Source organism: Pelodiscus sinensis, chromosome 18 (genome assembly GCF_052426305.1).
Source record: "Pelodiscus sinensis isolate ZL-2025 chromosome 18, ASM5242630v1, whole genome shotgun sequence".
In the NCBI taxonomy this organism is placed as follows: domain Eukaryota; kingdom Metazoa; phylum Chordata; order Testudines; family Trionychidae; genus Pelodiscus; species Pelodiscus sinensis.
Genome location: NC_143069.1, coordinates 864055 through 876302, shown reverse-complemented (window position 1 = coordinate 876302; position 12248 = coordinate 864055). Strand labels below are relative to the sequence as shown.

At 73.6% G+C, this 12248-nt stretch overlaps 1 protein-coding gene across 12 annotated transcripts in view; it reads left to right on the top strand.

Moving 5' to 3' along the window:
- RYR1 (ryanodine receptor 1) overlaps window positions 1–12248 on the top strand; it is a 154298-nt gene that overhangs the window by 137780 nt on the left and 4270 nt on the right. For all 12 annotated transcript variants that reach the window (XM_089769837.1, XM_089769842.1, XM_089769833.1 and 9 more), the window contains 15 exons: window positions 199–280; window positions 565–1877; window positions 2806–2879; window positions 3034–3208; window positions 3302–3388; window positions 3657–3893; window positions 4849–4979; window positions 5113–5155; window positions 6314–6444; window positions 6542–6602; window positions 8094–8240; window positions 9079–9213; window positions 9291–9447; window positions 11539–11603; window positions 11679–11779. In XM_089769837.1, coding sequence (XP_089625963.1) covers window positions 199–280; window positions 565–1877; window positions 2806–2879; window positions 3034–3208; window positions 3302–3388; window positions 3657–3893; window positions 4849–4979; window positions 5113–5155; window positions 6314–6444; window positions 6542–6602; window positions 8094–8240; window positions 9079–9213; window positions 9291–9447; window positions 11539–11603; window positions 11679–11779 — 2939 coding nt within the window. The remainder of the gene's footprint in view (window positions 1–198; window positions 281–564; window positions 1878–2805; window positions 2880–3033; window positions 3209–3301; window positions 3389–3656; window positions 3894–4848; window positions 4980–5112; window positions 5156–6313; window positions 6445–6541; window positions 6603–8093; window positions 8241–9078; window positions 9214–9290; window positions 9448–11538; window positions 11604–11678; window positions 11780–12248) is intronic.

Genomic DNA, 12248 nt, shown 5'->3' with positions numbered 1-12248 from the left:
TGGGCGTGCGGTCTGTGCGAGGCCATGGCCGTGCGTGTGGGCGTGCGGTCCGTGCGAGGCCATGGCCGTGCGTGTGGGCGTGAGGTCCGTGCGAGGCCATGGCCGTGCGTGTGGGCGTGAGGTCCGTGCGAGGCCACGGCCGTGCGTATGTGCGGGGGGGGCTTCTCCCTTCTCATGCTGGTCCCTGTGTCTCTGCAGGACGCCAGCCAGATCGGGCTGCTGAAGGAGCTGCTGGACTTGCAGAAGGACATGGTGGTGATGCTGCTGTCCCTGCTGGAGGGTGGGTCCCGTCTCCCACCCCCCGTCCTGCTCCCTCCCCCCGTCTGTCCATCCCACGTGTGCCCAGCTGCTCCCGTGTCCGTCTGTCCCCCTGTGCACCCGTCTCTCCATCTGTGCGCGTCCGTCCATCCCCGTGTCCTGTCTGCCCGTCCCCGTGTCCGTCTGTCCCCCCGTGCACCCGTCTCTCCGTCCGTCCATCCCCGTGTCCTGTCTGCCCATCCCCGTGTCCTGTCTGCCCGTCCCTGGGCACGCTCCTCTGCCCCCCTGACCCTCTCTCCCGCCCAGGCAACGTGGTGAACGGCACCATCGCGCGGCAGATGGTGGACATGCTGGTGGAGTCGTCCAGCAACGTGGAGATGATCCTCAAGTTCTTCGACATGTTCCTGAAGCTGAAGGACATCGTGGCCTCGGACGCCTTCCGGGACTACCTGAGCGACCCGCGGGGGCTGATCTCCAAGAAGGACTTCCAGAAGGCCATGGACAGCCAGAAGCAGTACACGCCCGCCGAGATCCAGTTCCTGCTCTCCTGCTCCGAGGCCGACGAGAACGAGATGATCGACTACGAGGAGTTCGCCAGCCGCTTCCAGGAGCCGGCCAAGGACATCGGCTTCAACGTGGCCGTGCTGCTCACCAACCTGTCGGAGCACGTGCCTCACGACGGCCGCCTGCGCACCTTCCTGGAGCAGGCCGAGAGCATCCTCACCTACTTCCGGCCCTACCTGGGCCGCATCGAGATCATGGGGGCCAGCAAGCGCATCGAGCGCATCTACTTCGAGATCAGCGAGAGCAACCGGGCCCAGTGGGAGATGCCGCAGGTGCGGGAGTCCAAGCGGCAGTTCATCTTCGACGTGGTCAACGAGGGGGGCGAGGCGGAGAAGATGGAGCTCTTCGTCAGCTTCTGCGAGGACACCATCTTCGAGATGCAGATCGCGGCCCAGATCTCCGAGGAGGAGGCGGGCCAGGAGGAGGAGGAGGAGGAGGAGGCCGAGGGCGGGGAGGGGGCCGAGGTGGAGCCGGCCGCGGGAGCGCCCTCCGAGGCGGCCTCGGCCTTCGGCGAGTTCCTGGAGGGGGCGCTGGACGTCCTGCGCCTCCTCACCTACCGCAACGCGCGGCGCCGGCTCCGGCGCCTCAGGAGGATGACGCTCCGGGAGCTGGCGGTGGGCGTGAGCGCCGGCCTGTCCGCCGCCCTGCTGGGCCTGCTGCTCTTCGTCTCCGGCGCCCTCAAGGGCCTGCTCCTGCTGCTCTGGAGCCTGCTCTTCGGCGGCGGCCTGGTGGAGGGGGCCAAGAAGCTGACGGTGACGGAGCTGCTGGCCAGCATGCCCGACCCCACGCAGGACGAGGTGCACGGGGACCTGGCGCCAGGCGAGGCCGGCGAGGAGGCCGCCGAGGACGGGCAGGCGGCCGAGTTCGCGGAGGCCGGCAAGGAGGAGGCCCCTGACGAGGGGGGGGAGGTCTTCAGGCTGGAGATGAAGAAGGACCCGGGGCACTACCGGGCAGCCGCCCCCGACGCCCCCGGAGGGCTGGGGGACATAGGGGATGCCACGGCCGTGGAGCCGCCCACGCCTGAGGGCTCCCCCATCCTCAAGAGGAAACTGGGGGTACGCTGGGGTGGGGCGGGGCTTAGGGCTCCGGGACTCTGTCCATGGCTCTGGGACGGGAGTGGGGTCTAGTGGTTAGAGCAGGGGGCTGGGAGCCGGGACGCCTGGGTTCTCTCCCTGGCTCAGGGAGGGCAGTGGGGTCTAGTGGTTAGAACAGGGGGCTGGGAGCCGGGACGCCTGGGTTCTCTCCCCGGCTCAGGGAGGGCAGTGGGGTCTAGTGGTTAGAACACCGGGCTGGGAGCCGGGACTCCTGGGTTCTCTCCCCGGCTCAGGGAGGGGAGTGGGGTCTAGTGGTTAGAACAGCGGGCTGGGAGCTGGGACTCCTGGGTTCTCTCCCCGGCTCAGGGAGGGGAGTGGGGTCTAGTGGTTAGAACAGCGGGCTGGGAGCCGGGACTCCTGGGCTCTCTCCCCAGCTCAGGGAGGGCAGTGGGGTCTAGTGGTTAGAGCAGCGGGCTGGGAGCCGGGACTCCTGGGTTCTCTCCATGGCTCAGGGAGGGCAGTGGGGTCTAGTGGTTAGAGCAGCAGGCTGGGAGCCGGGACTCCTGGGATCTCTCCCCGGCTCAGGGAGGGCAGTGGGGTCTAGTGGTTAGAGCAGGAGGCTGGGAGCCGGGACCCCGGGGTTCTCTCCACGGCTCAGGGAGGGCAGTGGGGTCTAGTGGTTAGAGCAGGAGGCTGGGAGCCGGGACCCCGGGGTTCTCTCCACGGCTCAGGGAGGGCAGTGGGGTCTAGTGGTTAGAGCAGTGGGCTGGGAGCCAGGACTCCTGGGATCTCTCCCTGGCTCAGGGAGGGCAGTGGGGTCTAGTGGGACTCCCAGGTTCGGGAGAGACCCAGGTTCGCATCCCAGCCAGGCCCGCGCTCTGCCTTGGTCCCACGTCCCTGGCCCGACACTGCGGGTCCCTGACACGTGCTCTGTTGTGTCGCTTCCCAGCCGGACGGGGAGGAGACGCTGGAGCCGGAGCCGGAGCCAATGGCGGAGCTGCCCGAGGAGGCTGAGAAGGCCGAGTGAGTGGGGGCAGGGTGCTGTGGAGGGGTGCTGGGTCCCAGCAAGACAGGCCTGCCCCACCCCTCCCCCAGCAGTGTACCCCCACCCTGGCCAGGGGCTGCTCCCCAGCGTGGGGGGAGGGGCGCACACCCGACTTACCCGCTGCCCCCGCAGCACGGAGAACGGGGAGAAGGGGCCGGAGGCAGCGGCAGCCCCCCAGGACACAGAGGCCGAGGCCCCCAGGACACAGCAGAGGAAGGCGTCCGCCCCACGGGAGCGCAAAGAGGAGCCGCCTGCCGCAGGCTCGGAGGTCTGGGCTGAGCTGGAGATCCAGAGGGTCAAGTTCCTGGTAGGTGGGGGCGGGGCGGGGGCTGGGGCGGGGCGGGCGGGGGCTGGCTCCGGTCCGGGCTCAGACAGGTGCCGACCTGCTCTGTCCTTTCAGAACTACCTGTCCCGCAACTTCTACAACCTGCGCTTCCTGGCCCTCTTCCTGGCCTTCGCCATCAACTTCATCCTGCTCTTCTACAAGGTCAGCTCGGGCCGGGAGGCAGGGCCAGTGGTTAGAGCAGGGGGCTGGGAGCCAGGGGTCCTGGGTCCTGGCAGGAAGCGGGGGCTAGTGGTTACAGCAGAGAAGGGGCCGGGAGGCAGGGCCAGTGGTTAGAGCAGGGGGCTGGGAGCCAGGGGTCCTGCATCCTGGCGGGGAGCGGGGGCTAGTGGTTACAGCACGGGGCTCCTGGACTCTGGGATTGGAGGTGGGGCTCCCAGCGGCCCTGCCCCAAGCCGTCCCTGCCCTGCAGGTGTCGGACTCCCCGCCCGGCGAGGAGGAGCTGGAGGGCTCCGCCCTGGCGGAGGACCTGGCCGGGGGCTCGGGCGTCGGGGCCAGCGGCGAGGGGGCCGGGGAGGACGAGGAGGACAGCGTGGTCTATTTCTTCCTGGAGGAGAGCACTGGCTACATGCAGCCCACGCTGCAGTTCCTGTCCATCACCCACACGCTCGTGGCCTTCCTCTGCATCATCGGCTACAACTGCCTCAAGGTGCGAGCCGGGCCACGCCCACCCACGGGGCCACGCCCACCCACGGGGCCACGCCCACCTGCCACGGGGACTAGGGTTGCCACATGGGTTAACAAGAAATACCGAACACCCCTCCCCCCAAAAAACCAAAACCACCGGGAAAACATTCTGTTGAGGGAAAAAAAAGGGGGGGGGTGACCAAAGCAAAAAAAAAAAGGGCGCTGTGCCTTTAAATGGCCCCCGCCCCGCCCCGCCCCCCCCCCGCCCCGCCCCACACAGCAGGGGAAGGTCCCCACCGGGCTTCCCGCACCGTGTCCGGGATTTTCTGGTTTCTTTACTGGGGCCAAGCCCCTTCCAATCTCCTCAGGCTGCAGGGCAGGGAGCCACGCCCGCCAGCCACGGGCCACCCCCCACTGGGCTGTGCCCACCAGGCCACGCCCCGACCACAGGCAGGGGGCGATTGCTGCTGCGAGGTACCGCACGGCCCGGGTTCTGTGGGCAGCGAAGGGGGGGCCAGGCAGCCTCAGACCCCGGCACTCGGCTTAGTCTCCTCCACGTTTTCCCAGCCGAGACCGACCCTTCCCTCTCCGGTGAGAGCCGGTCGGGCCACGGGCCGCACATGGGGGCCCTCAGGGCGCCCCCCGCTGGGCCGTGCTTCCAGACAGAGGCCAGCAGGGGTCACTGCAGCGCCAGCCCAAGCCCAGCGAGTGGCCCAGCCCCCATGTCACACGGGGCCACGCCCACCTGCAGGGCCACGCCCACCTGCAGGGCCACGCCCACCCCCGGGGCCACGCCCACCTGCAGGGCCACGCCCACCCCGGGGCCACGCCCACCTGCAGGGCCACGCCCACCCCGGGGCCACGCCCACCCCCGGGGCCACGCCCACCTGCAGGGCCACGCCCACCCCCGGGGCCACGCCCACCTGCAGGGCCACGCCCACCCCCGGGGCCACGCCCACCTGCCCGCCCTCCCGCAGGTGCCGCTGGTGATTTTCAAGCGGGAGAAGGAGCTGGCCCGCAAGCTGGAGTTCGACGGGCTCTACATCACGGAGCAGCCCGAGGACGACGACATCAAGGGCCAGTGGGACCGGCTGGCGCTGAACACGCCGTACGTGGGCCCCTGCCAGCGCCCCCTGCTGGGGCCGGGCCTCCCCCATCTCCCCTGGCAGCCCCCCGACGTGAAGGGGGTGCTCCCCCCCTCCGGCCCCCCCTCACCCTGCCTCTTGCTGTCCCCTCGCCAGGTCCTTCCCCAGCAACTACTGGGACAAATTCGTCAAGAGGAAGGTGAGTCCCTTGCACGGTGGGGGGGGGGGAGGGGAGCCAGGCACGGGGCCTTTGGGGGGCAGGGGAGGGGAGCCGGGCACGGGGCCTTGGGGGGGAGGGGAGGGGAGCCGGGCACGGGGCCTTGGGGGGGAGGGGAGGGGAGCCGGGCACGGGGCCTTGGGGGGCAGGGGAGGGGAGCCGGGCACGGGGCCTTGGGGGGCAGGGGAGGGGAGCCGGGCACGGGGCCTTGGGGGGCAGGGGAGGGGAGCCGGGCACGGGGCCTTGGGGGGCAGGGGAGGGGAGCCGGGCACGGGGCCTTGGGGGGGAGGGGAGGGGAGCCGGGCACGGGGCCTTGGGGGGGAGGAGAGGGGAGCCGGGCACGGGGCCTTGGGGGGCAGGGGAGGGGAGCCGGGCACGGGGCCTTGGGGGGCAGGGGAGGGGAGCCGGGCACGGGGCCTTGGGGGGCAGGGGAGGGGAGCCGGGCACGGGGCCTTGGGGGGGAGGGGAGGGGAGCCGGGCACGGGGCCTTGGGGGGGAGGGGAGGGGGAGCCGGGCACGGGGCCTTGGGGGGGAGGGGAGGGGAGCCGGGCACGGGGCCTTGGGGGGAGGGGAGGGGAGCCGGGCACGGGGCCTTGGGAGGCAGGGCAGGGGAGGGGAGGGGAGCCGGGCACGGGGCCTTGGGGGGCAGGGGAGGGGAGCCGGGCACGGGGCCTTGGGGGGGAGGAGAGGGGAGCCGGGCACGGGGCCTTGGGGGGCAGGGGAGGGGAGGGGAGGGGAGCCGGGCACGGGGCCTTGGGGGGGAGGAGGGGGAGCCGGGCACGGGGCCTTGGGGGGCAGGGGAGGGGAGGGGAGGGGAGCCGGGCACGGGGCCTTGGGGGGGGGGGAGAGGGGAGCCGGGCACGGGGCCTTGGGGGGAGGGGAGGGGAGCCGGGCACGGGGCCTTGGGGGGCAGGGGAGGGGAGCCGGGCACGGGGCCTTGGGGGGCAGGGGAGGGGAGGGGGGGAGGGGCCTTGGGGGGGGGGAGGGGATCCGGGCACGGGGCCTTGGGGGGAGGGGAGGGGAGGGGAGCCGGGCACGGGGCCTTGGGGGGAGGGGAGGGGAGGGGAGCCGGGCACGGGGCCTTTCCCGAGGGGCGGGGGAGCTCCCATCTGGCCCCTGGATGTCGCTCTGCCCCCCCAGGTGCTGGAGAAATACGGCGACATCTACGGGCGGGAGCGGATCGCGGAGCTGCTGGGCATGGACTTGGCCAGCCTGGAGATCAGCGCCCAGAGCGAGCGCAAGCCCCCGCCTGACAAGTCCCTGCTGACCTGGTGAGGGGACGGGGCTGGGGAGGGGGTGGGCTGGGGGGAGATTCATAAGGCGGGGGGGCAACATGCCCCCACTCTCATCCCCCTCCCCCCCGCACAGGGTCATGTCCATCGACATCAAGTACCAGCTCTGGAAGTTCGGAGTCATCTTCACCGACAACGTGAGTGCGGGCGGGGGGGACAGGCGGGGGCTAGGAGATAGGGCGGGGAGCTAAGGGGCAGGCGGGGGGGAGGCAGGCGGCTAGGGGGCAGGCAGGGGGCTAGGAGGTAGGGCGGGGGGCTAAGGGGCAGGCTGGGGGGCAGGCAGGCGGCTAGGGGGCAGGCAGGGGGCTGGCGGGGGCAGGCAGGCGGCTAGGGGGCAGGCAGGGGGCTAGGAGGTAGGGCGGGGGGCAGGGGGCTGGGGGGGAGGCAGGCGGCTAGGGGGCAGGCAGGGGGCTAGGAGATAGGGCGGGGAGCTAAGGGGCAGGCGGGGGGGAGGCAGGCGGCTAGGGGGCAGGCAGGGGGCTAGGAGGTAGGGTAGGGGTGCTAAGGGGCAGGCTGGGGGGCAGGCAGGCGGCTAGGGGGCTAGAAGGTAGGGTGGGGAGCTATGGGGCAGGCAGGGGGGCTGGCGGGGGCAGGCAGGCGGCTAGGGGGCAGGCAGGGGGCTAGGAGGTAGGGCGGGGGGCTAAGGGGCAGGCTGGGGGCTGGCAGGCGGCTAGGGGGCAGGCAGGGGGCTAGGAGGTAGGGCAGGGGGCTAAGGGGCAGGCGGGGGGGAGGCAGGCGGCTAGGGGGCAGGCAGGGGGCTAGGAGGTAGGGTGGAGGTGCTAAGGGGCAGGCTGGGGGGCAGGCTGGGGGGCAGGCAGGCGGCTAGGGGGCTAGAAGGTAGGGTGGGGAGCTATGGGGGGCAGGGGGCTGGCGGGGGCAGGGGGGCTGGCAGGGGGCAGGCAGGCAGCTAGGGGGCAGGCAGGGGGCTAGGGGGCAGGGGGAGGGGGCTGGGGGGCAGCAGCAGGGGGGGGGGCAGGGCAGGCTGGGGGGCAGGCAGGCGGCTAGGGGGCAGGCAGGGGGCTAGGAGGTAGGGCAGGGGGCTAAGGGGCAGGCTGGGGGGCAGGGGGGCAGAGCAGGGGGGCTAGGAGGTAGGGCAGGGGGCTAAGGGGCAGGCTGGGGGGCAGGCAGGCGGCTAGGGGGCAGGCAGGGGGCTAGGAGGTAGGGCGGGGGGCTAAGGGGCAGGCTGGGGGGCAGAGGGGGCGGGGTGCTAGGAGGTAGGGCAGGGGGCTAAGGGGCAGGCTGGGGGGCAGGCAGGGGGCTAGGAGGTAGGGCAGGGGGCTAAGGGGCAGGCTGGGGGGCAGTCAGGCGGCTAGGGGGCAGGCAGGGGGCTAGGAGGTAGGGCGGGGGGCTAAGGGGCAGGCTGGGGGGCAGGCAGGCGGCTAGGGGGCAGGCAGGGGGCTAGGAGGTAGGGCGGGGGCTGGGGGACAAGGGGGCAGAGCGGGGGGGCGGGGAGCATGCGGGCGAGCGGGGGCCAGGTGGAGGAAGGGGAGGGGCCAGGAGGCAGGGGGAGGGGCCAGGGGGCGGGGGCTGTGGCAGTTGAGTGGAGCAGGCCGGGACCAGATGCCCCGGTGAGGGGCGCCCGCGAGGAGGTGCCCCACCCCCACCCCCACCCCTGCCCTTTCCCGCAGTCCTTCCTCTACCTGGCCTGGTACATGGTCATGTCCCTGCTGGGTCACTACAACAACTTCTTCTTCGCCGCCCACCTGCTGGACATCGCCATGGGCGTGAAGACGCTGCGCACCATCCTGTCCTCCGTCACCCACAACGGCAAGCAGGTGGGCGGGGTGCCCAGTGCCGGCCCTGGGGCCCCAGTGAGAGGGGCGGGGCCCTGGTACCCCCGCGGGCGCTCCCGGGCCTGGTGCCCCAGTGAGAGGGGCGGGGGGCGGGGCCCTGGTACCCCAGTGAGAGGGGCAGGGGGGCGGGGCAGGGGGCGGGGCCCTGGTGCCCCAGTGAGAGGGGCGGGGCAGGGGGCGGGGCCCTGGTGCCCCAGTGAGAGGGGCGGGGAGCGGGGCAGGGGGCGGGGCCCTGGTGCCCCAGTGAGAGGGGCGGGGCAGGGGGGCGGGGCCCTGGGGCCCCAGTGAGAGGGGCGGGGGGCGGGGCAGGGGGGCAGGGGGCGGGGCCCTGGTGCCCCAGTGAGAGGGGCGGGGCAGGGGGCGGGGCCCTGGGGCCCCAGTGAGAGGGGCGGGGCAGGGGGGCGGGGCCCTGGTGCCCCAGTGAGAGGGGCGGGGCAGGGGGGCGGGGCCCTGGTGCCCCAGTGAGAGGGGCGGGGCAGGGGGCGGGGCCCTGGGGCCCCAGTGAGAGGGGCGGGGCAGGGGGGCGGGGCCCTGGGGCCCCAGTGAGAGGGGCGGGGCAGGGGGCGGGGCCCTGGGGCCCCAGTGAGAGGGGCGGGGGGCGGGGCAGGGGGGGGGGCGGGGCCCTGGTGCCCCAGTGAGAGGGGCAGGGCAGGGGGGCGGGGCCCTGGGGCCCCAGTGAGAGGGGCGGGGCAGGGGGCGGGGCCCTGGGGCCCCAGTGAGAGGGGCGGGGGGCGGGGCAGGAGGGCGGGGCGGGCGGGCGCTCAGCCCTGGTGCCCCCGCGGGCGCTCCGGGGCCTGGTGCCAGCTCTCGGCGCCCCCAGCTGCTGATGACGGTGGGGCTGCTGGCCGTGGTCGTCTACCTCTACACCGTGGTGGCCTTCAACTTCTTCCGCAAGTTCTACAACAAGAGCGAGGACGAGGACGAGCCGGACATGAAGTGCGACGACATGATGACAGTGAGCGGGGGGCCGGGGCCGCCCGGGGGGGCTGGGGGGCGGCTCCGGGCCCGGCTGAAGGCCCCGTGTCTCCCCAGTGCTACCTGTTCCACATGTACGTGGGGGTGCGGGCGGGCGGGGGCATCGGCGACGAGATCGAGGACCCGGCCGGCGACGAGTACGAGCTCTACCGCGTGGTCTTCGACATCACCTTCTTCTTCTTCGTCATCGTCATCCTGCTGGCCATCATCCAGGGTGAGCCGTGGGGCGCGGGCCGTCAGCTGGGGGGCCATGCTGGGGAGGTACCGGGTTCGGGGGCCGTCAGCTGGGGGGGGCCGTGCTGGGGAGGTACCGGGTTCGGGGGCCGTCAGCTGGGGGGGCCATGCTGGGGAGGTACCGGGTTCGGGGGCCGTCAGCTGGGGGGGCCGTGCTGGGGAGGTACCGGGTTCGGGGGCCGTCAGCTGGGGGGGCCGTGCTGGGGCGGTACCGGGTTCGGGGGCCGTCAGCTGGGGGGGGCCGTGCTGGGGAGGTACCGGGTTCGGGGGCCGTCAGCTGGGGGGGCCGTGCTGGGGAGGTACCGGGTTCGGGGGCCGTCAGCTGGGGGGGCCGTGCTGGGGAGGTACCGGGTTCGGGGGCCGTCAGCTGGGGGGGGCCGTGCTGGGGAGGTACCGGGTTCGGGGGCCGTCAGCTGGGGGGGGCCGTGCTGGGGAGGTACCGGGTTCGGGGGCCGTCAGCTGGGGGGGCCGTGCTGGGGAGGTACCGGGTTCGGGGGCCGTCAGCTGGGGGGGCCGTGCTGGGGAGGTACCGGGTTCGGGGGCCGTCAGCTGGGGGGGGCCGTGCTGGGGAGGTACCGGGTTCGGGGGCCGTCAGCTGGGGGGGGGGCCGTGCTGGGGCGGTACCGGGTTCGGGGGCCGTCAGCTGGGGGGGGCCGTGCTGGGGAGGTACCGGGTTCGGGGGCCGTCAGCTGGGGGGGCCGTGCTGGGGAGGTACCGGGTTCGGGGGCCGTCAGCTGGGGGGGCCGTGCTGGGGAGGTACCGGGTTCGGGGGCCGTCAGCTGGGGGGGCCGTGCTGGGGAGGTACCGGGTTCGGGGGCCGTCAGCTGGGGGGGGCCGTGCTGGGGAGGTACCGGGTTCGGGGGCCGTCAGCTGGGGGGCCGTGCTGGGGAGGTACCGGGTTCGGGGGCCGTCAGCTGGGGGGGGCCGTGCTGGGGAGGTACCGGGTTCGGGGGCCGTCAGCTGGGGGGGGCCGTGCTGGGGCGGTACCGGGTTCGGGGGCCGTCAGCTGGGGGGGCCGTGCTGGGGCGGTACCGGGTTCGGGGGCCGTCAGCTGGGGGGGCCGTGCTGGGGCGGTACCGGGTTCGGGGGCCGTCAGCTGGGGGGGGCCGTGCTGGGGAGGTACCGGGTTCGGGGGCCGTCAGCTGGGGGGGCCGTGCTGGGGCGGTACCGGGTTCGGGGGCCGTCAGCTGGGGGGGGCCGTGCTGGGCGGTACCGGGTTCGGGGGCCGTCAGCTGGGGGGGGCCGTGCTGGGGCGGTACCGGGTTCGGGGGCATCAGCTGGGGGGGCCGTGCTGGGGAGGTACCGGGTTCGGGGGCCGTCAGCTGGGGGGGGCCGTGCTGGGGAGGTACCGGGTTCGTGGGCCGTCAGCTGGGGGGGGCCGTGCTGGGGAGGTACCGGGTTCGTGGCCGTCAGCTGAGGGGGGCCGTGCTGGGGCGGTACCGGGTTCGGGGGCCGTCAGCTGGGGGGGGCCGTGCTGGGGCGGTACCGGGTTCGGGGGCCGTCAGCTGGGGGGGCCGTGCTGGGGAGGTACCGGGTTCGTGGGCCGTCAGCTGAGGGGGGCCGTGCTGGGGAGGTACCGGGTTCGTGGGCCGTCAGCTGGGGGGGGCCGTGCTGGGGAGGTACCGGGTTCGGGGGCCGTCAGCTGGGGGGGGGCCGTGCTGGGGAGGTACCGGGTTCGGGGGCCGTCAGCTGGGGGGGCCGTGCTGGGGAGGTACCGGGTTCGGGGCCGTCAGCTGGGGGGCCGTGCTGGGGAGGTACCGGGTTCGGGGCCGTCAGCTGGGGGGGCCGTGCTGGGGAGGTACCGGGTTCGGGGGCCGTCAGCTGGGGGGGCCGTGCTGGGGCGGTGGGATGTGGGGCTGTCAGCTGGGGGGCAGTGGGACGGGGTGGAGGGCTGGGGGCCCTGCTGGGGGGCCGTGCTGGGGCGGTGGGATGTGGGGCTGTCAGCTGGGGGGCAGTGGGACGGGGTGGAGGGCTGGGGGCCCTGCTGGGGGGCCGTGGCGGGATGGGGCGGGCTAGGCAGGGCGCTGCCCCCCAGATGACACGGGGGTCCTTGCCCCCTCTCTGTGGCCAGGCCTGATCATCGACGCCTTTGGGGAGCTGCGGGACCAGCAGGAGCAGGTGAAGGAGGACATGGAGGTGAGTGGCCCCCCTGGGTGCACCCCGCGGGGGGGGGTCGGACTCCTGGGATCTAACCCCTGCCCCCCCCCCCAGACCAAGTGCTTCATCTGCGGCATCGGCAGCGACTATTTCGACACGACGCCGCACGGCTTCGAGAGCCACACGCTGGAGGAGCACAACCTGGCCAATTACATGTGAGTGGGCGGGGCCAAGCACAGATGAGAGACAATCACCCAGGGGCGGGGCCAAACAGGCGAGTGACAGGGACCCAGGGGCGGGGCCAAACAGGCGAGTGACAGGGACCCAGGGGGGGGGGGGCCAAACAGGGGAGTGACAGGGACCCAGGGGAGGCGGGGCCAAACAGGCGAGTGACAGGGACCCAGGGGCGGGGCCAAACAGGCGAGTGACAGGGACCCAGTGGGGCAGGGCCAAACAGGCGAGTGACAGGGACTGAGGGGGGGCGGGGCCAAACTGGTGAGTGACAGGGACCCAGGGGCGGGGCCAAACAGGCGAGTGACAGGGACCCGGAGGGGCGGGGCCAAACAGGCGAGTGACAGGGACCCAGGGGCGGGGCCAAACTGGTGAGTGACAGGGACCCAGGGGCGGGGCCAAACTGGCGAGTGACAGGGACCCAGGGGCGGGCGGGGCCAAACAGGTGAGTGA